Source organism: Giraffa tippelskirchi, chromosome 8 (assembly GCF_054371585.1).
Source record: "Giraffa tippelskirchi isolate mGirTip1 chromosome 8, T2T-mGirTip1v1.2.pri, whole genome shotgun sequence".
NCBI classification, from domain to species: Eukaryota; Metazoa; Chordata; class Mammalia; order Artiodactyla; family Giraffidae; genus Giraffa; species Giraffa tippelskirchi.
Genome location: NC_137282.1, coordinates 84,093,652 through 84,120,501, shown reverse-complemented (window position 1 = coordinate 84,120,501; position 26,850 = coordinate 84,093,652). Strand labels below are relative to the sequence as shown.

The 26,850-nt window shown below is 42.7% G+C and overlaps 1 protein-coding gene across 8 annotated transcripts in view; it reads right to left on the bottom strand.

Moving 5' to 3' along the window:
• OSMR (oncostatin M receptor) overlaps positions 1 to 15,372 on the bottom strand; it is an 89,496-nt gene extending 74,124 nt beyond the window's left edge. For 3 of the 8 annotated variants that reach the window (XM_081519307.1, XM_081519299.1, XM_081519302.1), the window contains exons 1-2: positions 14,807 to 15,372; positions 2,159 to 2,244 (exon numbers count right to left, since the gene is read on the bottom strand). In XM_081519307.1, coding sequence (XP_081375433.1) covers positions 2,159 to 2,231 — 73 coding nt within the window. In that variant the 5' untranslated portion in view covers positions 2,232 to 2,244; positions 14,807 to 15,372. Of the gene's footprint in view, positions 1 to 2,158; positions 2,245 to 14,591 lie in introns of all 8 variants that reach the window. The other 5 variants (XM_081519301.1, XM_081519303.1, XM_081519304.1 and 2 more) reach the window with 4 other exon arrangements.
• Between the last annotated feature and the right edge of the window lie 11,478 nt (positions 15,373 to 26,850).

Here is a 26,850-nt window from a genome sequence, read left to right as displayed (position 1 = left end):
GAGTCCCGGTTATATTTCTATGTTTTACTCCCCACTGAAACTTAATAAATTGGCATTCTGATTCTTAACAAGTTTGGGCAGAGGGAATTAGTTATCAGGCCCCATTTACTCAAAGGTAAATGGAATAAGTTGGGATTACTGAACATTCAAAGCCCAACAGGGCAGTCATCCTCTATCATTATTTGATTAGAGGTTTTATCTCCTTTGTGAATAAAATGTCTCAATTTTTTCTAAAGACAGTAGAAAGCAACAGCTGCTATTCATCCTCTCCCTAAACCTATGAACCAAAGGGAGATTTAGGAAGTGAACTAAAGGGAGATTTAGGAAAATGAAAAGGCAGAACCCTTATGGAATGGGGGGGTGGTGATGGATTATTTTTAATAACTGTGTAGAGAAGCAGAATGCATACAAAATCAGCCCACCTTTCCTAGCCCCCATTTCACCTTGCTTGTATGGTATGGTCATCTGTTGCTGTCAGTCTCACTCTAGATTCACATTTCCTGAAGGGCAGAGGCTTATGCATCTTGGAATGAACTCTAGTCCCCAGAACCTGGCACAACGTCTTACCCACAGCAGATCTCAAATGATAGAGATCCAGCACAGCACTGGCACGATCTCAAGTGCCTGCCTGACCAGCAGCCTCTCACTAATAACTCGTCCTTCCTGGTGGTCTCTTCTTCCCATTGCAGCTTTTCCCACCCCATATTTCAACCCTGATCACAGCATGCGCTCATAGTCTGTTTGGTGTTTGTCTCCCCGCAGACTGTGAGCTGAACAAAGGTGGCACTAAGTCTTACTCATCTCGCTGAAATCAAGACTGTAACACCCCTGTCCCAGTGTAGACACTCTGTGACTGATTACTGAGTTAGTGAGTCACCTACCCTATATCACCAGTGCTTCAGGAAGCTCTAGAAGGCTGCCTTGTGATGCTTTAGCCAAAAAGGAGCTTGACTCAGGTACTCGATTAGACAGCAGTCAGAAATAACTGGGTGGAAAGCAAGCTAGGACATCCTTGGGAAATGGTGGGAAATGCCAAGGTAAAGTCAGAGAGACAGAGAGACCTTGGAGGTGATTCAGTCCAGTCCAGTCCCAGTGTTTTTCAGAGGAGGAAACTGAGGCTAAAAAAGGGGAGTGACTTTCCCAAGGTCACGGAACCCAACCAGGACCCAGGGCTCTTGGCCCAGCTCTCGAGAACACAGTATTGGAGTGTGGCCAGAAAGAGCGGGCTTAGAACCATACAGCCATAGACTTAGTCACAGGCTCTCCTACTTTCCCCACCAGTTTCTCCATGTGGCTCCAACACACTCAAGGAAACAAACTGTGGCCCATTCGTAAGATGGGATAGCTTACAGCCATAACATATGATGTTATTTCTAGAAAAACATTCTAGAAAACTATTAACATTAAAGGTAAAAACTCTCATCATATATTGTATTATTTTAATATGTATATGCTAAAGTAAACTTATTAAAGTATATGTACTTTAATAAATATATATAGTATAATTTCCTAGCATACATACTTATGCTATATATAATATGTATATATTTATACTACATATACTATAGTATGTATATTTTATATTAACTATATTTTAATGTATACTATATAACAAATCCCATTCTCCAGAGCAGAGAATGGTGGGCTATAGTCCTTAGGGTCACAAAGAGTTGGACACGACTGAAGTGACTGAGCATACACACACACACCTTCACTGGGTAAGTAGCTAAGAGACAAATACTATTTCTTTAGCCATAAACAGCATTTCGGCACTTAGCATATTACTGTGGAGGCAACGGCCTCTCAATGAATGTAGGACATTTCAACTTGTTCTAACTCTGATCACGTAACCCATTTCTACACACCAAGTACAGAAGGAACTCCTCTGCCAATGGCAACGGATCATATATTGATCATGAAATTCTGAGGGATTAAGTCTACTGACAAGTTTCCACTGACCAGGAAATCAGGGTTAAGGTGTAGCTTACTAAAATGAGCCATTAAGATCAGGAAGGTGGAGACTAAATTACTCACTGCCACTCATCAATTCCACGTAATTCCCAAAGAAAAATGACCTGCTCAATTTTCTCCAAAGCACCAGTTATCTTTTTTTTTTCCTATGTGATTTCTTTTCTTTCCTGTTCTTTCCACTTCTTACCTTCACTTTGGTAAGTTCTCAAGGGCAGCAATGCCAAGAGGAATGCTGTCTGCAAGACTGCAAAGAGAGCCATAGGTTCTCGTTTCCTGAAAAAGATAAATTACAAAGAAGAGAAATTTAATTTTAGATGTGAGCAGGTTTCTTTGAACCTATTGTGGAAGATAATGACATTAAAGGCTTCTATTCTGGGACTTCCTGGTGGTTAAAATCCTCCTTCCAATGTAGGGGGTGAGGGTTAGATCCTTGGTCAGGGGAACTAAGATCCCACAAGAGGTGGGGCAACTAAGCCCATGCACCACAACTAGAGAAGCCCTCGCATCGCAACCAAAGATCACTCATGTTGCAACGAAGACCCAATGCAGCCACACAAATAAAAACAAAGAGGTAAATTTTAGAATGGCTCCCACTCTCCTTTCCTCCTTATATCCACACTCTTTGTCACTGAATTCGGAGTCCTCTCCCACCCGCACCCCACAATGAGCTGATTTTCCTGCTGCATCTGACTTGCTCTAGCTCATAAATGAGGCAGAAGTGACGGTGTGTCCTCTTGGAGCCTAGGCCTCAAAAGACTTTATGTATTTCCTCTTGCTCTTTTGTGTTTCCGCCTCTGGCATGAAAAGTACATTTCTGGGCTATTCCATTGGACCCAAAAGGAGGATGAGTAACACAGGAGACAGAGGTGAGTCACCTGCGCTGTTCCAGCCGGGCCAGCCAAGGTCAGCCAGCAGCCGGTCACGCCCCAGCCCAGGGAAGCTGTTCCCAGATGGGACGCTGAGGTTGTGTGGCAACAGGTAATGGAGTCACCAATCTCTTCACACCAGGGAAAGTTGGTGAAGAAAGATAAAGCAGAAAAACCCAGCCACACTCTCAGAAGAGCTCCATTCGAATTAATTCCTTGCAGGGGAGTCATTTCCCCTCTTCCCTGTCTCTCTCCTTAAAATGTCACCTGAGAGAAACAAGCATCTGTCTCTGAAGGGGAGATGTAGGGTGGCAATGTTCAAGAGAATTTCCGGTGCTCCTGTCTTCCAAGAGGGTTATGAACTACAGGCCAAAAGAGCTCTGCTGATTCATCAGGTCCTCTGACCGTTGTATGATCTGAGGGCACAAAGAATAAGCCTGGATGGTCTCAAGAAGGCTAATATGTTCTTCATTAAATAATAAACACGTTAGTCAGGGGAAGTACTGAATTTCACTTTTCTACTGCAAACTCTGACTCATCACAGAGAGAAGCAAAGAAAAATTCAAAGTCAACTTTTACCTCCATCTAGTCTGCTTAGGGTCATCAAAAGCTAGATGTTCCGTGAACCAGATCATCCATTTTCACTGCCCACATTGTCCATTTGTTTTCTTCAAACAGCATTTTAGAAGAAATGGGAACAATAGTGAAGACAGGAAGAGGGTAAACCAAACCATTCAATTACTCTGGAGTGGTCAGATCTGCTTACACAGGAGCAAAAGTCTGCAAACGACAGCTTTTCTTCCTGATCCTTTAAGCACCACTTTCCGCTACTTCAACTTTTGACAACAGGTCATTCACACCACAGAGAAGGCAATGGCACCCCACTCCAGTACTCTTGCCTGGAAAATCCCAGGGATGGTGGAGCCTGGTGGGCTGCCATCTATGGGATCGCACAGAGTCAGACACGACTGAAGCGACTTAGCAGCAGCAGCAGCAGCATTCACACCATGCTGAAATCTCTATGGACAACTTCAGATGGGTTCCTACTACAACTGAATATCAAAGCCGGGGGGAAGACTGACTCAAGAGAAAAGAGTTTCTGCTGAAAACCAAAGTGAAGGCAAAGGAAAATGCCACAGTGGGATTTTGACACTCACTGTGCATTTAAATATCCATCCAATCCTGGTCTACGGCACAGGGTCTCATCCTCCTAGCACGTACATCACACAAGGAACACAAGGAGCTGCCACGGTGAGAAGAGCGTGCATGCTAAGTCACTTCAATCGTGTCCAACTCTTTGCGACCCTATGAACTGTAGCTTGCCAGGCTCTTCTGTCCATGGGATTCTCCAGGCAAGAATACTGGAGTGGGTTGCTATTTCCTTGCTCATCCCCTCAATTCAAAAGCAGGTAATTCCAGGGGTAGGATGCATGCTGCCTTGTGTCCCCCACATGAGAGGGCTATTTAAGACGCTTCTTAAAAGGTAGAGTCTCATATTTACCAAGTCACAAAAATTAAACAAGTCATGGGGCAAAGAAACTTAAAACTAGGAGTTAGAGGCCACCTACCAGTTAAGGGTAACCAGAAACTAAAGAACACAGGTTGTCACATAACAGAATTGAAGATACGGTAGTTTACAAAGGATGTATGTCTATGGTCTGGGTAGAATCACCAGGACAGTCCTGTCTGAAGCCCTGCCCTTTGCCACCATCTCACACATGGCTGGTTGTGAAGCTGGGGACCTCAGCTCCAGCTGCTGTCGCATCTCCTGGTTTTCTTCTCATCAGTTCTCACAGGCATGGTTTTACAACACACTGGACAGGTGGCAGCTGTGACCCAGTGGTCACCGCCTGCAGAGCAAAGTGGTTTTGTCCAGTGTTGTGACCAGGCAGCCACCATCCAGATACCGCAGGCTCCAGATCACTCAGGACATTTTGCAGAAGGACTAGGAGTCCTGGCTGTTGTCTGAAAATCTTCTGGTAATTATCAATAACGTTTATCGAAACCTGCAGAACAGGAGTCATGAGGGAGAACCACCCAGGGAGCCCTGTGGAGCTCCTCCCTCCTGTGGAGCCCCCTCTGGGAAATGCCCTGTGAACAGGTTTCATGTAGACACAGAGCCTGACACTGTGGGAAAAACACAGACACCAGGGACTCTTATCCAAGGCCCCAGGTGACTAGACACACAGCCCACGTGGTTCCCCTCCATCCTTCCTACGTCAATCTTCCTCAGGTGATCCAATTCTGAGTGCATCAGCTGCTTCCCTGTGAGACCCCCATAACAGAGTGAAAAGCCCGGAGGTGAGGGGGTGAGCTGTGCAAAGGTCCTGAGGTGCTGAGCGCTGGGCATAGTCAAGAAACGACACACAGCCGGGGCTTGGACGGCAAGGAGGTGAGTGACAGGAGAAATCAGAGGGCACACAGAAAGGGAGAGCAGGCAGGGGAAACACTTTAGAAACTTTGGCTTCTACTCTGAGTGAGATGGGAGCTGCTGGTGAGTTTTAAACAGAGGAGTAATGTGGTCTTGCACAGGAAGGACCCTTAATGAGAAGAGACTGAACAGGGCAAGAGTGGCAGGAGCAAGCTCAGGCCATGGTCCATGGGAGACTGACGCTGGCTTAGACCCTGGGGGTGGAGGGACGGCAGCGGCAGTGGGAAGGGTGATGAAATTAGGGAGAGATTTTACAGACAGAGCTGGCAGAACGTGTGGGGTGTTGACAAACTGAGACACCACGGATGGCTCTCAGAATTCTGGACTGCATGCCTGGAAAATGGAATCACCAGTAACAGAGAAGCAGAAGAATTACTTAGTGGGCTGTATCAAGGACTGAATTTGTGACATCTTAATTTGAGATACTTACTTGATATTCAAATGAAATGTCAAATAGCCAGCTAGCTACACAGTGTGGAGTCCATGGAAGGGGTCCTGGCTAAGGGCACAAACCCAGGGGTTTTTAGTGCACACATATAAAGCCACAGGACTGGATGATCTCCAAGAGGAGAACAGACAGAAAAGAGAAAGCGGTCCAAGCCTGTAGTTCTGGGGCACTTCACACTGTGCACCACGCTCCCTTACCAGATCAAAACAAAAATCTGGGACTAGGCTAGGCTCTCCTACATCACCTCAAGGATGAGGGCTGGTGTGTCCTTCAGCATCAGCCGGCCACTTGGCACGTTCTTCCCATGGGCACTCAGGGCTCGGTTTTTCCTCCAAAGTTCTGCATAATTCCCCAGTCCTCCCATTCATTCAACAGGCTTTCTCTCTCTACAGCTGTGAGAGAGGAACATGGCTGCATCCAATTTTCAATGAGAAAAGGAAGTCTGGGAAGTACGAGGTGGCAGGATTCACACAAGAAAAATACTTTCCTGCCTGAACTGCATGACTTTGTCCTTGCTCAAATCTGTTCTCTCTCTCTTTTTAAAAAGTTTTTTATTTTGTATTGGGGTATGGGCAATCAACAATGTTTTGACAGTTTCAGGTGAACAGGGAAGGGACTCAGCCATACACGTACATGTATCCATTCTCCCCTAAACTTCCCTCCCATCCAGGCTGCCACCTAACATTGAGCAGTTTCCTGTGCTATTATGGTAGGTCCTTGTTGGTTATCCATTTTAAATGGAGCAGTGTGTACATGTCCATCCCCAGCTCCCTAACTATCCCTTCCCCTCCCCATCCTTCCCCCGGCAATATGTTATTTCTTTTTTTAAAAAAAATTCCTAGTGTTCTAAAATTGGAGTATAGTTGATTTACAATATTGTATTAGTTTCAGGTCTACAGCAAGCGATTTGGCTACACACACACACACACACACACACACACACACACACACACACACACACACACACACACACACACAGTCAGATTATTTTCCATTATAGGCTATTACAAGATATTGAATATAGTTCTCTGTGCTACACAGTAATTCATTGTTGCTTATCTACTTTATGTAGATAAGTTTGTAGTATATAGTTTGTACCTGTCATTAGGACTATAGGATTCATGGATATAGACCAAATCTGTTCTTTATTTCTATTTTTCAGATCTCCATTATTCCCAGCCAGGCTATGAGCTGCCTGAAGATAGGCCTGGATCTTATTCCCCACTATCTATCACAGTTTCAGAATATAGTTGCTACCCAGTCAATATCTATTTAATGAGTAAAAACTTGTACCAATTTTCTTGCATTCTTTCTTCTCTGCATTAAATTTTAATTAAAATAAATTCATTTTCAGGCCCATCTACATTTTCTGTTGTCAAATGTTGCCTCATTCATACATGTCTTTCACTGACATTCCTTCTCTGGGGAGAAAATGGGAGGAAAGAAAAGAAAAATCACCCACTTTTTTGTAGAACTTCTCATTCAAATCTTGTCTCTTTGCAAAAAGAAGATGGCCTTTGAACATCCCTCAGTATAAATACTACATATGTAGTAAAAGCAGGATTTTGAAAAATCTGTCCCTCTTCATCAGCACTTCTTGTTCGGTCATTACTGAAATATTTATTCCTGGGAACTTTCCCCACTGCATATAATCCCGATGAGAAGCAGCTTAATCAGTCACTTGCTTCCCAAGAACATGGGTGTGTTGCCAACCTCTTCAAAACTGGCTCGGTGCCCTGATGATGTTATATGCAAATACTATTTTAAAGAAAGAAGCTGCTGAAACAGGACATGTGCCCAGTGTGTGTACCTTATGGAAGAGTTCAACGTGGCAGAACAAACAGTTGCTCACTTCTTAGAGAATCCCCACATTTTCCAGGTTTCATTCTTCTTACTGTTTTTAAAAGAGCCCTGCCTTTGAATGGACTTCCCTGGTGGCTCAGATGGTATAGAATCTGTCTGCAATGCAGGAGACCTAGGTTCGACCCCTGGGTAGGGAAGATCCCCTGGAGAAGGGAATGGCAACCCACTCCAGTATTCTTGCCTGGAGAATCCCATGAACAGAGAGTCTGGAGGACTAAAGTCCGTGGGGTCGTAGAGTCGGACACGACTGAGCGAGTAACACTCTGCCTTTGAAAGGGCCTCCACTGTTACAGCGTAGGGCTGATAACCCACAGGGTAATTTCACTCCAATTTCCCCATCCCTTCCTCCTCTAGAGGTATGCCCAGGGTGCAAGCACTTCTCCTTAGCTCTCTAAACCTACTCAGGTAGGTGTTTCTACCAGTTTTGTAAGATCAGTCCTCAGTTATGAGGCTCAATTGACTCACACACTGCTCATTTGCTTTTTTAAAGCAACATTAGTTGTGATTCCAGCTAGGAGTACAGGTGAGTCTCTGTTGTATGCGAAGTCAAAGAACTGCAAAACCTGGACCCAAAGAATATGCAGGCATTTGGTAAATGCCAAAGGTGATACTTCATTTGAAAAAATACACTATTCCCCCAAATGGTACTAACCCAGACATGTGTGGGAGAAGGACGCTGTAATAGTTATGTACAGGTACTCTGACATAAGACTACTTAGAGTCACTCCCCTTTCCAGCACTTACTAACTGTACCACAATGGGCAAGTTACTTAAACTACCTGGGCTTTGATTTTCTTTTCTGTGAAATAAGATTAAATAACCTACCTCATAGGATTACCATGAGGATCAAATGAGATTATGAGATCATACACATAGTAAGCCCAATTAATGTTAGTTTCATCATTATTGGTATTGCTTCATTTCCTTCAACAAAATAAAATCCAGATGAACAAAGATAAAAATGCAAGACCATTAAATTTACTAGAATAAACAGAGAACTCATACAATTCAACATCAAAAAAAAAAAACAACCACAGTTAAAAAATGGGCGGAGAGCCTGAGTAGACATTTTTCCAAAGAAGACATACAGATGGCCAACAGGCACAGAAAAAGATGATCAACATCACTAAACATCAGGGAAATACAAACAAAATTATAACAGGGTATCACCTCACAACTGTAAGAATGCAAATGCTGATGAGAATGTGGAGAAAACGGGACCTCTTGCATCTTTTTTTTTTTTTTTTAATTTTAGCTTTAATTGGAGGATACTTGATTACAATGTTGTATTGGTTTCTGCCCTACAACAAAGTGAATCAGTTACAAGTATACATAACCTCTTGAATCGTTGATGGAATGTAAATTGGTGCAGCCACTATGGAAAAGAGCTTGACAGTTAGTCAAAAAATTAAAAATTAGCACTACCATGAAAGTGAAAGTGTTAGTCGCTCAGCCACGTCCAACTCTTTGCAACCTCATGGACTGTAGCCCACCAGGCTCCTCTGTCCATGGGATTCTCCAGGCAAGAATAATGGAGTGGGTTTCCATGCCCTTCTCCAGGGGATCTTCCTTATCCAGGGATCAAACCTGGGTCTCCTGCATTGCAGGCAGACTCTTTACCATCTGAGCTATCAGGGAAGCCTGCTATGAAGAAGCAAATTAATTTCTGAGTATTTATATGAAAAAAACAAAAATACTAATTTGAAAATATATATGTACCCCTAGCACATTTACACAATGGAATATTACTCAGCCATAAGAATTAAATCTTGGAATTTGCAATAACATGAACGGAGCTACAGATTATTGTAAGTGAAAACAAGTCAGAGAAAGACAAATACTATATGATTTCACTTTTATATGGAATCTAAAAAATGAACATAGGTAATTTATAAACAGAAACAAAGTCACAGATACAGAAAACAAACAGGTGGTTGCCAGAGGGGAGGGAGTGGGAAGAGGAGAGAAATAGATGAGGGAAATTAAGACATACAAACTTTCTGTTACAAAATAAATGAGTCACAGATATGAAATGTACCTTATGGTGAATACAGTCAATAATAATGTAATATCTTTGGTGACAGATAACTAGACTTAATAATGGTGATCATTTAGAAATGTATTGAAATACTGAATAACCATGTTGCATACCAGGAGTAATATTCCATTGTGTATATGTGCCACATCTCCTTTATCCATTTATCTATTGATGAGCATTTAGGTTGCTTCCATACCTTGACTATTATAAATAATGCTGCAATGAACTAGGGGTACATATATCTTTTCAAATTGCAGTGCGGGAAGAGTCAGACAGAAGGGAGCACTTGGAACCTCAGTGGATCAATTGCTTAAAACTTAAGGAAAAAGTTGTGACATTTTACCTTTCATCTTAATACAAAAATTTGGTATTTTAAAAAGCTACATGTAAAACCAAAGTAATAATAGTATTAGAAAAAAATAAAAGCTTAGAAATAATTTTTAGGTGAAAAAGGTCTTTCTAACCTAGACAAAGCACGTAAGTCATTAGATTGCAGAGTCAATTACACAAACATCTAAAACTTCCTTGCAGGACTTCCCTAGTGGCACAGTGGATGGGAGTCCACATGCCAATGCAGGGGACACTGGTTCCATTTCTGGTCTGGAAAGCGCTCACATGCAGCGAAGCAATTAAGCCCATGTATCATAACTACTGAACCTGTGTTCCAGAGCCCAAGAGCTGCAACTACTGAAACACGTGCTCTGCCAGAAGAGAAGCCACCACAATGAAAAGCCTGCACACAGCAAGGAAGAATAGCCCCCACCCTCCACAACTGGAGAAAAGCCCATGCAGCAACGTAGACCCAGCATGGACAAAAATAAAATAAATACATTTAAAAATAAATAAATAAAACTTCTGTACAGCAAAAGATAATTAAAAATAAAAGCATTATGAATGAATAAGCAAAATATGGTATATACAAACAGTAGAATATTATTCGGCCTTAAAAAAGAAGGACATTCTGATACGTTCTACAATAGGGATGAGCCTTGAGGACATTTTGCTAAGTGAAATAAGCCAGTTACAAAAACGCAAAGACGATATGACTCCTCCATTTTTATGAGGTACCTGGAGTATTCATAGAGACAGAAAGTAGAATTATGGCTGTGAGGGGCTAGGGAGAGAGAGGAATGGGGAGTTATCATTTAATGGGTACAGCATTTCAGTTTTGCAAGATAAAGAGTTCTGGAGATGGATGGTGGTAATGCTTGCACAACAATATGAACGTCCTTAATAACGCAGACCTGTGTACTTAAACAGAGAAGGCAATGGCAACCCACTCAAGTACTCTTGCCTGGAAAATCCTATGGACGGAGGAGCCTGGTAGGCTACAGTCCATGGTGTCACGAAGAGTCAGACATGACCGAGCAACTTCACTTTCACTTTTCACTTTTCTGCATTGGAGAAGGCAATGGCAACCCACTCCAGTGTTCTTGCCTGGAGAATCCTAGGGATGGCGCAGCCTGGTGGGCTGCTGTCTATGGGGTCACACAGAGTCAGACACGACTGAAGCGACTTAGCAGCAGCAGCAGCATACTTAAAAACAGTTAAAATGGTAAATCTTATATTATGTATTTTACTACAATAAAAAAATTTGGGAAAAGGAGCATTACACTAGAAGAAATATTTGCATCATCTATAAGAGACAACTGGAGAAGGAAATGGCAAACCACTCCAGTATTCTTGCCTGGAGAATCCCATGGACGGAGGAGCCTGGTAGGCTACAGTCCACGAGGTCGCAAAGAGTCGGACACGACTGAGCGACTTCCCTTCCTTCCTTCCTTATAAGAGACAACAGATTAGAAAATGAATACCTGTAGAGCTTCTGCAGTAAACAGAAATAAGAGAGAACAACTCTACAGAAAAGTGAGCAAAGGACATGCACAGGTAATTCACAGAAGAAACACACAATCCATAAATATTTAGATATTAAACTGCAACAGTAACGAGCAAAATGCAAATTAAAATGTCTTACTGAGTTTCACTCATTCACCAGATTTGAAAATTTAAATAAAAAAGGATAATACCCGGTGTTAGGAAGGATGCTGCTGCTGCTGCTAAGTCACTTCAGTCGTGTCCGGCTCTTAGCAACCCCATGGACTGCAGCCTACCAGGCTCCTCCGTCCATGGGATTTGCCAGGCAAGAGTACTGGAGTGGGGTGCCATTGCCTTCTCCAGTTAGGAAGGATGAGGAAAACAAATTCTCATGTGCTGAGTTTAAATTATTAATAGTACCGGGGGTGGGTCAGCTGTGCAATTTGAAGAGTTTTATTTATCAAATTGAAAATTGGATAAACTGTTTGATTCACAAATCTCTCTCCTAGGATATTACACTCAGGCTTAAGCACAAAAGTGAATGCCCAATTTTCCCTGAAGCACTGTTGCTAATGCTGAATAATTTAAATTAACTTCGATGTCCATCAGTAAGGGAAAGGGTGAATAAATATCTCCAGTTAACATAATTAGAAATAAGAATAAATATTATTACTTTAGAATGTAGCCATTAATAAAAAAGGTACATACAGACATGATAGAGGTCTAAGACTTGGGGGTGAAAAAGTAAGCTGCACAATGACAGTAAGATCTCATTCACATTTATTAAAACATATTATATATACATATTGGAGAAGGAAATGGCAACCCACTCCAGTATTCTTGTCTGAAGAATCTCATGGACAGAGGAGCCTGGCAGGCTACAGTCCATCGAGTCCGAAGAGTCACACATGACTTAGCGACTAAACCACCACATATACATATATTATGCAAACGTATACAAAAGAAAAAAAGGTCTTGGAATAATAGGTACCAACCTGAAATTTCCCTCTTCTGAGTGAGAATAGGAGTGACAAAGATAGGTCTACATTTTTTTTCCTATCTTCATATATATATTCATTTATTATTTGTATTATTTTTAAAACATAAAAAATAAAACAGATAAACTGGAGTAAATCACTGCTGAAAACCAATAGAAGGTTGTGAACACAAGGACACAGCTGCTGTAAAAGAAATCTGTGCTACAGAGCTACGAGGAATCCTGCTTGGAAGGAGGGGAATTTCTCATCTGTCTCATATTTCCCCATTTCATATATTTTTTTTTCAGTCAAAGAGGACTTCCCCAGGGAAAGCAGGGCCAGGGCTCAGTGTTCCTGTAAAGTGAGCAAGATGACACTTGTTCAGCTTTCCTTCTGCCGAGCCTACAATATTTCCACAAGCAAAACACACTCTTTCCTCTTGTCAAATCACAGTACCACCTCTTTCAGAACCATGATCGTTTTCCTGATTTGGTTCCTTTTTCAGGACAAATGGGGTACAAAAAACAACAGAGACTTTGAAACACCTCTGGGCACCACTGCAGGTGTCCCCAGTCCCTCAGGTTAAAGAGGTAGAAGGAAAAACCCAGTGTGGCTCCAGTCCTCACTGGGCACCTAAGACAGCCGTTTCCTCTCAAGGTGGCCGCCGATACAGAAGGTTTAGGCACATCTGCTGAGACAACAGGAGGCAGAACAGGTACCACAAGGAGGCAAGTTACAGCTGAGAATTAGCCCTATCCAACAATGAAATGTTAGGTGGTGAGCTCCCTGCCACTGGAGGCATTCAACAACACTGAAAGCTATCAGCAGAGGTGCCAAACTCAGCATGCTCTTGAAGATTCTGAGCAGGTAACTGAGGCTGGTGTCCAGTGCTTTTAAAGACTCCGAGAATAATTCTGAGGCACAGCTAAGTCTGGAAATCCCTGGTATGACCATTTGGTGCCCTTCAGATTCAAGGGTCTCTGAGTGCAATTAAAGCAGCTCAGGAGAGAGGCAAAGCACTCTCAGGAAAGAGTGCTACAATAATGAAGCACCATACATGGGGGGTTGGCAGGGGGCACTCCACAAAGGGTCCTGAAGTTTGAGACACAGACAGTGGTTACAGGCAGCCTGCAAAGCCAAATCCTGACTCTGTCACTTGCTAGCTGTGTGACCACAGACAAGTTGCTTAACTTCTCTGGACCTCAGTTTTCTCACTGATAAAATCATAATGTGAAAACAGTTACCCACCTCAGTGGTGAAGCTTAAATCATTCTAGCGTTATGTACAATACTTAGTGCCTGCTCCATAATTAGTGTGAACAATTATTATTTTGTAGAGGAGGAAACAGAGGCTGAGGCCGTAAGTTAACTTGACCCAAGTCCTAAAGTCAGTTTAGACTTGAAACTATGACCCACGGCTTCTTTCCTTCTAGCTCAAATTAAATACTCCGCGTTCAGTTCTGTCATAGCCTCTAACTACATCGATCCCTCTTGGGTTGGAGAATCAACTTGTTCAGAGCCTTCAAGCTTGTCAGTTACCAGGCACCCAGGCTCGGTGGCACTGAGTACTGTGCCTCCGGCCACAGGACAAGCAAGCAGGACGGATGGAGGCACGAGCGGGCCAAGGACTGTCAAGAACGGGCTCTCGGTGCTCCGCGACGTCACCGCCACCGAAGCCAGCTCTATGGTCTTGGACAAGTGACTGAACCCCTCCGTGCTTTTTGCCTAGGAAAGGGCTGTCTGTAAAAGGGTGAGAGGCGGCGCGGTTACAAATACAAGGCTTCCATCGCCCAACCAGCCAACTCGGTGCTACTTCCATTCGCTTGGCGCCTACCCCAGGCACCACAGCATCCCCAGAACTTTCTCGGCTGCACCTGCGTCTGAGCGCCTCCCGCTTCCAGGTGTAGAGGGAGCTGGAGGGAGGTCGCCGACCGAGAGAGGTATGACCGTCAGGTAGGCGTTAAACGAGCGTGAGGGAAGGCTGGAGACCGCAATTTAACTCCCAATTAACTTCGGGGTGCTGGGAGCGAGGCAAAAGTGGGTCAAGTGGGAATTTTAACCCCACAAATATCCCTCAACTGCCTTGCGAAGGACGCGGTGGGATGGGGACCGTAAACGCAGGGTGGGCACCGTCGTGGCGACCCCAGCGGCGTGAGCTCTGGCAAGAATGAGTAGTTACGCACCCAGCCGCGGGTCACAGGCGAGGACCCCTCGAAACGCCTTCTCGGGGCAGAGCGAACCCCCCAGCCCAAGCAAACGCGAGGCCTCGGGGCACCGAGTAGGGGAGCGGGGGGCTCAACTCCGGGCCGCGTCCAGACGGCAAGGAAGGGCCGGCGGAGAATCCACGGAGGGAGGCGGCGCGCGCGGAGGCGAGCGGGGCGCGCGGTCGGGTACTCACCCCGCGGCCCGAGGGCTCCGCGAGCCGGGCCGAGTCGTCGGCGGCGGGGCTGCCGAGCCGCGGTGCGAGGCCCGAGCGAGCGCGGGTGCGGACGTGCAGGGCCGGCCCCGCGCCCGGCCTATGAATCAGCTGCGGGGCGCGCGCCCAGGGGCGGGAGTTACGGGAAAGCCGCGTGGGAGGGCAGAGGGCCGAGGACTTTTGCAATTTCCCGTCTCGCTGCGCACTCTTGGCACTCCTGGGACCCACAGGAATTCTCTTCCTTTGGGTCCCCCGTAGGGGGAGAGCGGGTGGGACCCTGCAGAGGTGCGGGACCCTGGGCCTCGGCGGCGGGCGGGGACCGGTGGGAAAGGAAGTGGGCGAGGCCTGGGAAGGAAAAGTGGAAACCGAAAACTCGGCGGGCCGGGCACCCGGCCGGGGCTGTGGCCCCCGCAGGCCGGCCACCCGGGCGGGAGCAGAGCGGAGCGAAGCGGGTGGGATCCCGCGGGGCCACTTGTTATCCCGGCCTGGAGGCACACCCCCTGGGCTTCCCGGCAGAGATTCTCTGGGCACAGACAAGCGCTCCAGGCAAACTTCCGACTGTGTGGAGTTCAGAGCAATAAAATTTGAGTTCTAGGATCCTGGTTCGCGTTCCTCCCTAGAAATTCCCTGGCAGACACAGTTGCCCTTGCAGTAACAGTCCCTAGCCTTACACAAAGAGCTATTTGTGCTATAACGTGGCTTACTTTTTCCTTAATAATGCCACTTAATCTTTGAAATACATAGTTCAAATACAGGGCCCTTGAAATGCATATTTGCCCTCTCTTCATAGTTACATGGGGGCTTACCTGGTGGTAGAGTCGGTAAAGAATCGGCCTACAATGCACAAGAGCCTGGTTCCATCCCTCAGTGTGGACGATCCCCTAAAGAAGGAAATGGCAACCCACTCTAGTATTCTTGCCCGGGAAATCCCATGGACAGAGGAGCCTGGTAGGCTACACAGTCTATGGGGTTGCAAGAGTTCGACAAGACTTAGCCACTAAACCACCACCACCACCGCCATAGTTATATGATGGACTGCTGCTGCTGCTGCTAAGTCGCTTTAGTCGTGTCCGACTCTGTGCGACCCCATAGACGGCAGCCTACCAGGCTCCTCCAGCCTTGGGATTCTCCAAGCAAGAACATTGGAGTGGGTTGCCATTTCGTTCTCTAATATAATGGACTAGCTAACGGCATATCCACCTGGGATCTGGTATGGAAACCATCTAAATACAGCTGCTGTGGTGCCACCCTTGGACCCAGACAGAGATTGGTGGGGCTGGGGTGTTAGGCAGTGGTGCCCTGCAGCTCTGAAGTCTTGTCCATGGGACCTCGCCCTGGGCGACTAAGCCTGATGAGATTCAGGTGCTGCAAAGTACCACAGTGATTGGGGGAACTAGGAGTAATGGAGAAGGACCACCCATGAATCATATCTTAGAATCACTTCTTGAATTGACTGAATGGCTCAAAATGTCAGAATCCGCCCAAATGATTTTATGTTTAAAGCCCAAATACTTTTATGTTTGTCCACATTTATTGCTCCTCCCAATGTCATCCCAGGGAAAGAATTCTTTTTAGACAAGTTGTGTCTGATAATGCCACGAAGACCATGGTGCATATAGTAAATATTTAATGATAATGAAGTTAAAGGTACTCTTGTCTAACTAAATGTAAGGTACTTTGCCACACCTCTCATTAAGAGTTTTAAAGAGTCCATTAGTTTAGCCATCTGGCTATGGAAGCTCTGTCAAACCAGGTCCTGAAGGGTGAGGAAGGCTTTCTAATTGACTTTTTCATAGAGTGAAAAAAAAAAGTTAATTTCTTCTTCATAGGAACAGAGGAGTGTTTCTTGGAGCAGATGCCATGCCAAATAAAAAATACTGAGTGTGATGAATTTCTGCAAAGTGAGTCTTAACTTGCTTTGGGTTCCTCTAACAGTTAAAAGAAACTAAGTTGCAAAATATTCTGCTATTGGTTTAGGACCCTGGAGTTCCCCTGGTGAAATTCTAAATTGGCCCCCTTACACAAAGGTCAAGGAGAGGCAGACCCATTCAGATTGGTTCAGTTCAGTTCAGTTCAGTTGCTCAGTCATGTCTGACTCTTTGCGATCCCATGGACTGCAGCGTGACAGGCTTCCCTGTCCATCACCAACTCCCAGAGCTTGCTCCAACTCATGTCCATTGAGTAGGTGATGCCATCCAACCATCTCATCCTCTGTCATTCCCTTCTCCTCCTGCCTTCAATCTTTCCCAGCGTCGGGGTCTTTTCAAATGAGTCAGTTCTTCACATCAAGTGGCCAAAGTATTGGAGTTTCAGCTTTAGCATCAGTCCTTCCAGTGAATATTCAGGACTGATTTTGTAGGTGGCAGTTTAAATAAGCAAGGAACTTACATAGGAGGCTTGTCTCCCACGGTAGCGAGATGAATATATCTCCAAATCTCCTCACCCACCTGCCAGAATCTTAAAAGTCATATAGAAGCCTTAATGGGGTTCAGTCCTGTGTACAGACCACATGATCTCAACAACACATTGTTCTCTCAAGGTTGCATCCTTGAAAATGGCTCCTGGTACAGACACAGCTAGCAGAACATATATTCCAAGAACAGGGGAGGGGATAAGGAGGCTCTGATTGTCTGGCATTGGAGGGTCAACCAGAGGGGACATCCTCTCGATGACATCCTTCAACAGGTGCCCACATAAAATTCACTTATTTTGTGCACCATTCTAATTCCTTGCATATACTCCTTTTTCTAGAGACTAGTTAGTATAGCACCTGTAAATCTGTGATCGTTCCCTAAGGATGGTGTACTAGGTTGAACAGTGTCCTCCAAAAATGCATGTCCACCCAGAATTTCAGAATATGACCCTATTTGGAAATACAGATTTTGCAAATTTCATCAATTTGAGACTGGATTAACCCAATGCCTGTTGTTCTTATAGGAAGAGGAAAATGTGGACACAGAAACCCAAGAGGAACACCGTGTGACTCCTGAGGCAGAGGTGGGAGTTATTCTGCCTCAAGCCAAGGAATGCCAAGGATCACTGGCCACCAGCAGAAGCAAGGAGAAAGGTACAGAGAAGTATGTTTTTCAGCACAGTTTAATATGTTGTCAGAACAAAGAACATTAAACAAGTCAGAGATACATTCCTTTAAGGTTTTTTTTTAAAAAAAAAAGATCAGCACATACACAGGGAGTTAGTATGGCCTTGGCATCTGGAAAGGGAGTCTTGTTACTGAAGGAATATCACCCCTGGTATCCCAGGAATGGAGGCATTTAATGATGTATTTAATCTTTATTTTTAACATAGACATTCTTCTGGTCAGTGCTCCCTTTTCTTTCATAATTAAAGCAGATGTACAATGTATTTTTTTTCTGAATTTTTTTTATTGAAGGATAATTGCTTTACAGAATTTTATTCGTTTCTGCTAAACACCAACATGAATCAGCCATGATTCATGTGTATACATGTGTCCCCCTCCCTCTTGAACCTCCCTCCCATCTTCCTCCCCATCCCACCCCTCTAGGTTGTTACAGAGAGCCTGTTTGAGTTCTCTGTGTCACAGACAGGCTGTTTTCGTTAGCATTAAATTCAAGTTAACTTGTGTATAAGCCAGAATGACTTCCCTAAATACTTCAATATGCAAAAATTTCCTTTAATCATTTCCCTGTCCCCTTTTTATTCTTCATCTGTCTCCTAGATATTGGCCTGTCCTAGGGCTCCATCGTTGACTCTCTCTGAATCCACACAGTCTCCCGAATGATCATGTCCATGCTCCTGATTTCCATGGTCACTTGTGCTCTGATGACCATTGAATCTTCCTCTCCATTGCAATTATTTCATCTGAACTCCAGACCAACTTATTTGTACATCAAAATCAATATGTTCAAGTTCAAATGCTTCACTTTTCCCCCTTTGATTCTCTTATATTAAGTGAATGCTCCAACCTTTAACTCAGATACCAAATCAAAACACCTGGGAATGATTCTTGATCCATCCTTCCTCATCTACCCTCTTTCACCAGAAAGTCTCATATATGTAACTATTGTTGCCAAAATCTTGGCCCCTGTCCACCGGTGCCAATAAAGAATATGGAAACACAGTTTGGAGGAAATAGAAAAATGGCTTTATCTTTGCCCAGCAAAGGGGAATACGTAGCAGGCTAGCACCTCAAGTACTGTGCCCCATCTCTGGGGAATAGAGAGAGGTTTTATATCATCATGTTTAGTTCAGTTCAGTTGCTCATTTGTGTCCGACTCATTGCGATCACATGAACCGCAGCACGCCAGGCCTCCCTGTCCATTACCAACTCCCTGAGTCCACCCAAACCCATGTCCATTGAGTCGATAATGCCATCCAGCCATCTCATCCTCTGTCGTCCCCTTCTCCTCCTGCCCTCAATCTTTCCCAGCATTAGGGTCTTTTCCAATGAGTCAACTCTGCATCAGGTGGCCAAAGTATTGGAGTTTCAGCTTCAACATCAGTCCTTCCAATGAAGACCCAGGACTGATCTCCTTTAGGATGGACTGGTTGGATCTCCTTGCAGTCCAAGGGACTCTCAAGAGTCTTCTCCAATACCACAGTTCAAAAGCATCAATTCTTCGGCGCTCAGCTGTCTTCACAGTCCAACTCTCACATCCATACATGACCACTGGAAAAACCATAGCCTTGACTAGATGGACTTTTGTTGGCAAAGTAATGTCTCTGCTTTTTAACATGCTATCTAGGTTGGTCATAACTTTCCTTCCAAGGAGCAAGCATCTTTTAATTTCATGGCTGCAGTCACCATCTGCAGTGATTTTGGAGCCCAGAAAAATAAAGTCAGCCACTGTTTCCACTGTTTCCCTATCTATCTGCCATGGAGTGATGGGACCAGATGCCATGATCTTAGTTTTCTGAATGTTGATCATTAAGCAAACTTTTTCACTCTCCACTTTCACTTTCATCAAGAGGCTCTTTAGTTCTTCTTCACTTTCTGCCATAAGGGTGGTGTCATCTGCATATCTGAAGTTATTGATATTTCTCCCGGCAATCTTGATTCCAGCTTGTGCTTCTTCCAGCCCAGCGTTTCTCATGTACTCTGCATATAAGTTAAATAAGCAGGGTGACAATATGCAGCCTTGATGTACTCCTTTCCTGATTTGGAACCAGTCTGTTGTTCCATGTCCAGTTCTAACTGTTGCTTCCTGACCTGCATACAGATTTCTCAAGAGGCAGATCAGGTGGTCTGGTATTCCTGTCTCTTTCAGAATTTTCCAGAGTTTGTTGTGATCCACAGTCAAAGGCTTTGGCATAGTCAATAAAGCAGAAATAGATGTTTTTCTGGTACTCTCTTGCTTTTTTGATGATCCATCGGATGTTGGCAATTTGATCTCTGGTTGCTTTGCCTTTTCTAAAACCAGCTTGAACATTTGGAAGTTCACGGTTCACGTATTGCTGAAGCCTGGCTTGGAGAATTTTGAGCATTACTTTACTAGCATGTGAGATGAGTGCAATTGTGCGGTAGTTTGAGCATTCTTTGGCATTGCCTTTCTTTGGGATTGGAATGAAAACTGACCTTTTCCAGTCCTGTGGCCACTGCTGAGTTTTCCAAATTTGCTGGCATATTGAGTGCAGCACTTTCACAGCGTCATCTTTCAGGATTTGAAATAGCTCAACTGGAATTCCATCACCTCCACTAGCTTTGTTTGTAGTGATGCTTCCTAAGGCCCATTTGACTTCACATTCCAGGATGTCTGGCTCTAAGTGAGTAATCACACCATCATGATTGTCTGGGTCATGAAGAACTTTTTTGTACAATTCTTCTGTGTATTCTTGCCACCTCTTCTTAATATCTTCTGCTTCTGTTAGGTCCCTACCATTTCTGTCCTTTATTGAGCCCATCTTTCCATGAGATGTTCCCTTGATATCTCTAATTTCCTTGAAAAGATCTCTAGTCTTTCCCATTCTGTTGCTTTCCTCTATTTCTTTGCACTGATTGCTGAGGAAGTCTTTCTTATCTCTCCTTGCTATTCTTTGGAAGTCTGCATTCAAATGGGTGTATTTTTCCTTTTCTCCTTTGCTTTTCACTTCCCGTCTTTTCACAGCTCTTTGTAAAGCCTCCTCAGACAGCCATTTTGCTTTTTTGCATTTCTTTTTCTTGGGGATGGTCTTGATTCCTGTCTCCTGTACAATGTCACGAACCTCCATCCATAGTTCATCAGGTATTCTGTCTATCAGATCTAGTCCTTTAAATCTATTTCTCACTTCTACTGTATGGTCGTAAGGGATTTTATTTAGGTCATACCTGAATGGTCTAGTGGTTTTCTCTACTTTCTTCAATTTCAGCCTGAATTTGGCAATAAGGAGTTCATGATCTGATCCACGGTCAGCTTCTGGTCTTGTTTTTGCTGACTGTATAGAGCTTCTCCATCTTTGGCTGCAAAGAATATAATCAATATGATTTCAGTGTCGACAATCTGGTGATGTCCATGTGTAGAGTCGTCTCTTGTGTTGTTGGAAGAGGGTGTTTGCTATGACCAGTGCGTTCTCTTGGCAGAACTCTATTAGCCTTTGCCCTGCTTCATTCTGTACTCCAAGGCCAAATTTGCCTGTTATTCCAGGTGTTTCTTGACTTCCTACTTTTGCATTCCAGTCCCCTCATGAAGGTCTAGCATTTTTATTCTTTCTTTGCAAAGTTTCAAAACAGCTACAGCTGACCTGAGGCAGCTCAGCAACCGGGTCTGGTTTCCCTGAAATAATTGGCCCATGGCCTTTTTTCTGAAATGCAGAATGCTCCAAGGGATTGTAGGGGAACAAGAATGCCAGTTGTGGGGTATAATCTATATGGAGTTAGAGAGTAATTAGCTTTGTGAGGGACAAGCCCAACTACAAGTGTTTGTTAGTAGTAACAGCTAAAGAATGACCAAGTTTGTTTAACTCTTGCAAGCCTGTTTGGCTGGTATGTGCCAAAGGCCATTCACTCATTTCCATTTTTGCTGCAACACTATGACAGGAGAGGCATGAGTGGAATGTTAGTTAGCCTTACCCTATCCGGTTTTTCAGGGGAAATACAGTTCTATAAGTATCAGGAATATTACATAGATATGTCTATGGATGTAGATATGGAAGAGGACATGGCAACCCACTCCAGTATTCTTGCCTGGAGAATCGCCATGGACAGAGGAGCCTGGCGGGCTACAGTCCATGGGGTCGCAAAGAGTTGGACACGACTGAAGCAACTTAGCACACACATAGATATAGACATATGAAAGCATCTATGTAAGTTGTGAAATATAAATTATTATTCTATTTGTTCAACTGCTACAAATATCTATAATTACATATTTGGCAGTATTTGGTAACTAAGCTGATAGAATTTGAAGGAATTGGGAGTTTTCTGGAGAAAGTGGCTTCATCAAGTAAGTAGTGGATGATGATTTACAATTACCTTCATGGATAAGAATTTTCTATTTCTTTTTGGATGTTATCACATTTGATATTGTAAAGATTCACTTTTAGGTTTTAAAAGCATGCTTCTGTGGTTATGATTGTTGGTGACATTGGCATTATTTCTAAGAAAACAATGGAAATTAAAATGTTATTTGGGAAATGTATTCTTATATTGCGAAAAACAAAACAGGAATTTTGAAAAGTTTCTAATCTAAAATATATCATAAATCTTGATTAGCTAAGAGACAGTTATCATTTTCAAATATGTATATTTTTTAAAAAATCAAAAGCAAGCACAAAAGGGAGCTGACAGTGACAAAGCAAGATGTTGAATTCTGTGGGGCCATGTGGAGCTTTCATATTGTAGAATTTCAGAGGATTCCTTTAAGCACTTGAGTATGAATTGCTTTCCTTCAGTGTCTGTTAAGTGGATTTAAGTGAGGGATAACAGCATCCTTAATAGTTCTAAAGGAGTTTCTTGCTTGAACTAAATATTAGTGAAAGATTGGTTGAAGGATTGATTGCTTCTACACATTGCACCCTCTCCTGCATATTCCAACAATTTTCACACCTTATTCCAGAAATCATCAGAAACCAGACCGTAGAAGTAGTGTTAGTCATTCAGTTGTGCCTGACTCTTTGCGATTCCATGGACTGTAGCCTGCCAGGGTCCTCTGTTCGTGGGATTTGCCAGGCAAGAATACTGGAGTGGGTTGCCATTCCCTTCTCCAGAGGATCTTTCTGACCCAGGGATCGAACCCAGGTCTCCTACATCGCAGGCAGATTCTTTACTGTCTGAGCTATAGGGAAGTCCTGATAAGAATAATGGAGTGGGTAGCCATTCCCTTCTCCAGGGGATCTTCCCAACCCAGGGATTGAGCCCAGGTCTCTTGCACTGCAGGTGGATTCTTTACCATCTGAGCCACCAGGGAAGCATTTTGGATTTTTTTTTCTTTTTTCTTTTTTTGCTCCATGGGCTTTAGGGATAATGTTGAATATGTGTTTTCTTGGATAGCTGCTTTTATTCTTTTGGCCTGTGGTTGTGGGGATTAATAAAAGTGAGCATACTAATTAATACTACAGGACAGAACATTAATCCATTCAGGAAGGAAGTACTTTAAGGGAGAGTCAGGTGGGAACTTTGGAAACTTTTGAAAGTGATTTACTAACCTTGACTTAAAATAAATCTATAGTCATGTTCATATTGATATTTAAACAGCATCTCTTATAGAGAGCTTGTAGTTGGAAGCTTTTTAAAAAGTACATTCTCTGCATTTTAATTTAATATTGTTTAGCACATTTACATTTAAGGTAATAATTGATATGATTGAGTTAAACCTATCACTTTACTATATGTTTTCTCTTTCATTCTCCCTGCTTTTTTTTGTCTTTCTGTTTCTCCTTTTCTGCCTTCTTTTACATCATATGAATTTTTAAAAGAATTCTATTTTAAATTTGCCTTTTGGGTTTTTGTTGTTCCTCTCTATAGAACTTTTTGGTATGTGGCCTAATGGGTTACAATATACATCTTTAATTTTTACTGCTTGCTTGAGATAATGTTAAACCATTTCAGGTTTAATGCAGGTCCATTTAACCATGCTTCTTGTCCTTTATGTTATAGTTATAAAATGTATTATGTTTATGATAAGATAAAACTGGCATGTAATGTGTATTTTAAAGAAATTAAGAGGAAAAATAGTCTTTTATATTTACATGTTTACCTTTACCCCAGTGTTCTTCAGTCTTCCCAAAGATCCAAGTTTTCATCTGATCTTGTTTCCCTAAGCCTGAAGAATTTCCTTTAGCATATTTAAATGCAAGTATACTGGATATATACTCTCTTAGTTGTGTGTGTGTGTGTATAATGTCTTTACTTCATCTCATCCAACTTCCCTGGTGGCTCAGATGGTAAAGAATCTGCCTGCAATGTGAGACACCTGGACTGGATCCCTGGGTTGGAAAGATACCCTGGAGAAGGGAATGGCAACCCACTCCAGTATTCTTGCCTGGAGAATCCCAGGGACGGAGGAGCCTGGCAGGATATAGTCCATGGGGTCGAAAAGAATCAGACATAACTGAGTGACTGACACTTCACTTCATCTCATCCTTGAGGGATGTTTTTGCTGGGTATAGGATATTCAGTTGACAGCTTTTACCTTTCAAACTTTTAAAATGTTGTTCCATGATTTTCTGATCTCTATTGTTTCTGTTGAGAAGTTGTCAATTATTCAAATTATTATTCCCCTGTATATATAATCTGTCATTTTTCTCTGGTTTCTTTCAATATTTTTTCTTTCTTTTTGGTTGTCAGTATCACAATGATATGTTTAGAGATTTTTAAAAAATTGTCATCATTATTCATCAAGCTTGACATTTGTTGAGCTTCTGGAATTTGTAAATTTATGTCTTTTACCAAATTTGAGAAATTCTCAAGCTAGTGTTTCTTCCAATTTTTTTCTGCTCTTTTATCTTTCTTATCTCTCTCCTATAATCCAATTGCTCATATGTTAGACCTCTCCCTTCATATAGTCCCAAATGCCCTGGGACTTTATTGTTTTCACTTTTTTTCTTTGTGTTTTTTAGACTGGAAAGCTTCTATCAAACTTTATTTAAGCTTACTGACTCCTCTCCTCTCATCTTAGTTTTGCTATCAAATTCATCTTGTATGATAGGTAGTGTATATTTCAGTTCTCAAATTTTTCTTTTTTATATATATTTTCTATTTCTTTCCTGATATTTACTATCCTTTAGCTCATGCTGGGCATATTTTCCTTTACCTCATTGAGCATAGTTCTAATTACTGCTTTTAGAGCATTACTTGGTTATTCTAACATCTAGACATCTTAGAATCAGGCTATTGATTGTGGCTCGAATGAGAAGGTATTGCATTTCCTGGTTTGTTTATTTATTTTTGGATTGTCAAGTAATTTTGGATTACAACCTGGACATTGTAAATATTATGTTATGAAAATGAGTTCTGTTACATTCCTCCAGTGATGTTGATTTTCTTTTTTAAATGGGCAGTTAATGTGGTTAGGGGGTTCCCCATGGCTCAGCAGTAAAGAATCTGCCTATTGTGCAGGAGATGCAGGAGATGTGGGTCCAATTCCTGGATTGGGAAGATTCCCTGGAGGAGGAAATGGCAACCCACCCCAAAATTCTTGCTGGGAAAATCCTATGGATAGAGGAGCCTGCGAGCTGCAATCCATAGGGTCACAAAAAGTCAGGCATGACTGAGTGACTGAGCAGCTGCAGAATGTGGTTGTACTCAAACTGCAGACAAAATATTGATTGCAATAGTAGCAGCTTAAATCCAAATTAACTTTTTTTTTTTTTTGGTGGCGGGCTTGTTTTTAGCTAGGCTGTTTTGAATTCTGTCTTGCACAATCATGATGCGTAGTTTATCAGTGATGTAAGTTTAAGCACAGAATATAAGCTTCTTCCTCTCTATTTCTTTTCTGCTGTTTCTCACTTTATTTTCCAAACAATGTGTTTGCATCAAACTCTGACCTCTGGTTCTTCAAGCCAGAAATATTGTAGACTTTCTAACAGAGTTTTAGTTACCCTCACACTGCACAAGACCTGTGGGGTCTCAGGCTAAGGGCCATAAAATATGGAAAACTCACTCCATACTCTTTCCCGTGTTCCAAGTATTAATTCTCTTCCAGAATCTTACTGTTTTTGTCAGTTCTCTACTGCTTTTTGTGTGTTTTTTATTTGTATTTTTCCTAGTGTTTGATATTGTTGTATGTAGGAGGGGCAGTTTAATGAGAGCTACTCAGCTATGACTGAAAGGGCACTCCCTACAGTTATATTTTGAAGTACTAAATGATGAAGTTATTGGGAGAAAATGGAAAGAACTTATTTTTTTTTTCCCACTTTCCTAGGGTAGATTTCTCTCTCCAATAAAATATTCTTCTGAAACAATCCAGTTTTTTAAAAGACTCAAATTTTTTTGCCTTAGACCTCACTCTGCAAACTGCTGAAAACCTGCTGAAATTGTGTAAGGTTAATCTATTAACTTAAATATCATGTTAGAATAAAAATTTATGAGTACTAATAACATGATGAAAAAGTAACAATGTTAGTCTCTCAGTTGTGTCCAACTCCTTGTGACCGCATGGGCTGTAATCTGCCAGGCTCCTCTGTCCATGGCATTCTCCAGGCAAGAATATTGGAACAGGTAGCCAATTCCTTTCTCCAGGGTATCTTCCCAAACCAGGGATTGAACCCGCATTTTCTACATTGCAAGCAGATTCTTTGCCATCTCAGTCACCAGGGAAGCTCATATAACACAATACTACTAAGGAAAGAGTTTGGGGAACAAAAGGAGGATTGGTGAAATTTGTCCTTGAATTTCCTGTGAATTTTGTTGAAATGCCAAAACCAAAATTTATTTGAGTGAGTTATGGTAAGGTATATCTTTATCTGGTGATTACATTTGTGTTTAAATTTCATCTAGACTAAAATGAAAACTTCCTAAAGTTATTCACGTTTATATCCAATCTTGTCAGCTTTTAAAATGTAGGTTCTTTCATTCAATTCTAACATAACAGCAATTATATGATGATGCTTAGTCACTGTGGAATAAAGCTCAG